Source organism: Sinocyclocheilus grahami, unplaced genomic scaffold (genome assembly GCF_001515645.1).
Source record: "Sinocyclocheilus grahami isolate Dianchi unplaced genomic scaffold, SAMN03320097.WGS_v1.1 scaffold268.1, whole genome shotgun sequence".
Classification (NCBI taxonomy): domain Eukaryota; kingdom Metazoa; phylum Chordata; class Actinopteri; order Cypriniformes; family Cyprinidae; genus Sinocyclocheilus; species Sinocyclocheilus grahami.
In genome coordinates, this window is record NW_015505447.1 from 1,006,957 (window position 1) to 1,008,117 (window position 1,161).

At 37.2% G+C, this 1,161-nt stretch overlaps 1 protein-coding gene across 2 annotated transcripts in view; it reads right to left on the bottom strand.

The window, feature by feature from the left end:
- LOC107599521 (inhibitor of growth protein 4-like) overlaps nt 1–809 on the bottom strand; it is a 7,606-nt gene extending 6,797 nt beyond the window's left edge. Inside the window, exons 1-2 of one of the 2 annotated variants that reach the window (XM_016291143.1) lie at nt 629–809; nt 61–132 (exon numbers count right to left, since the gene is read on the bottom strand). In XM_016291143.1, the coding sequence (XP_016146629.1) occupies nt 61–132; nt 629–665 (109 nt within the window). In that variant the 5' untranslated portion in view covers nt 666–809. The other variant, XM_016291144.1, reaches the window with a different exon arrangement.
- Between the last annotated feature and the right edge of the window lie 352 nt (nt 810–1,161).

Sequence of the window (1,161 nt, forward strand, 5' to 3'; positions counted from 1 at the left end):
TGTCGTTAATATGATCATCCTATATTACTGTATTGAGGCAGGTCTACTGTTTAGACTCACCCTCTGTCCTCTGGTCCAGATCTTGCATCAGCTGGAAGTTCCTCTGCAGTTCAAAGGGCAGATTCTCTATGCCTAAAGAGATAGAGTGACATAAATCATCTACACTATTATCAAGGCCATAAACAGACCCATAAGGCTGTGCGCATTTGAAAACGAGCACTACAGTAAACAATTTCCATCTGTACGAGCGCAAGCTAGCTCGACTTTATTGAAACATTGCGCTTTAATATAGCCAGGCAAGTTATTCATTTAAAATATTTAATTATAGTAAGTATTAATACTTAAGTATTAGTATTACATTCGGTCACGTTTACCGGTACCGCGCCCACCAAACAAAAATACAAAGCCATCGTTCACTTCATAAGACTGTTTACATTTACATTTAGCCCGTTAGCTTCAGAGCCCAATGGTCGTACTGACGTTTTTATTAGCGCGGTTTTGTGTCGTTCCGCGATCGTTTTATTGTAATTCGTGTGTGCATGTGAAACGTGCAGACATGCCGGACAATTTGAACGCGGAAGACGTTTGTTAATGGGGATGGATATCGAAACAAAGACAATAGCCTTACTGTCCAAATAGTGCTCTAGATACATTCCAGCCGCCATTTTGACAAACACAAACAAAGGTTCTTCCGGTTTACCGGAAGTCCTGGCGTGGCTATGAGTGGGGGGTGTCTGTTGACCTCTTTCATGTCCTCTATGTATACTTTGAAAGTGTTGAAACAGAATGATAAAGCTCGTCTCTGGATGTTCAGAGATATGTGCTTTGGCAAATAGCAAAATTAGTGTAGTTGTAAAAAATTGGGAACGAATTGTAGGATTTTTTATTTTTATTTTTTTTTGTCTCACATTTGATGAATGGCTATATTCTTCTTTATTTTGTCATCTGAATATCAACATCTGTCAAATTTAGATGAAACAGTTTTGAGGTTAAGTCATGTAATTAATCTTTGGAAAATAGTGATCTTTGACATTATATTATGTTGAAGGGAGGAATTTGTGGACACATGTTTTTATTTTAAAGTGAAAAGATAAAATTAGACCCTTGGGCTAAGATGCTCCACAGGATTGGCACAGAAATATAATTATTTAATTTAATATT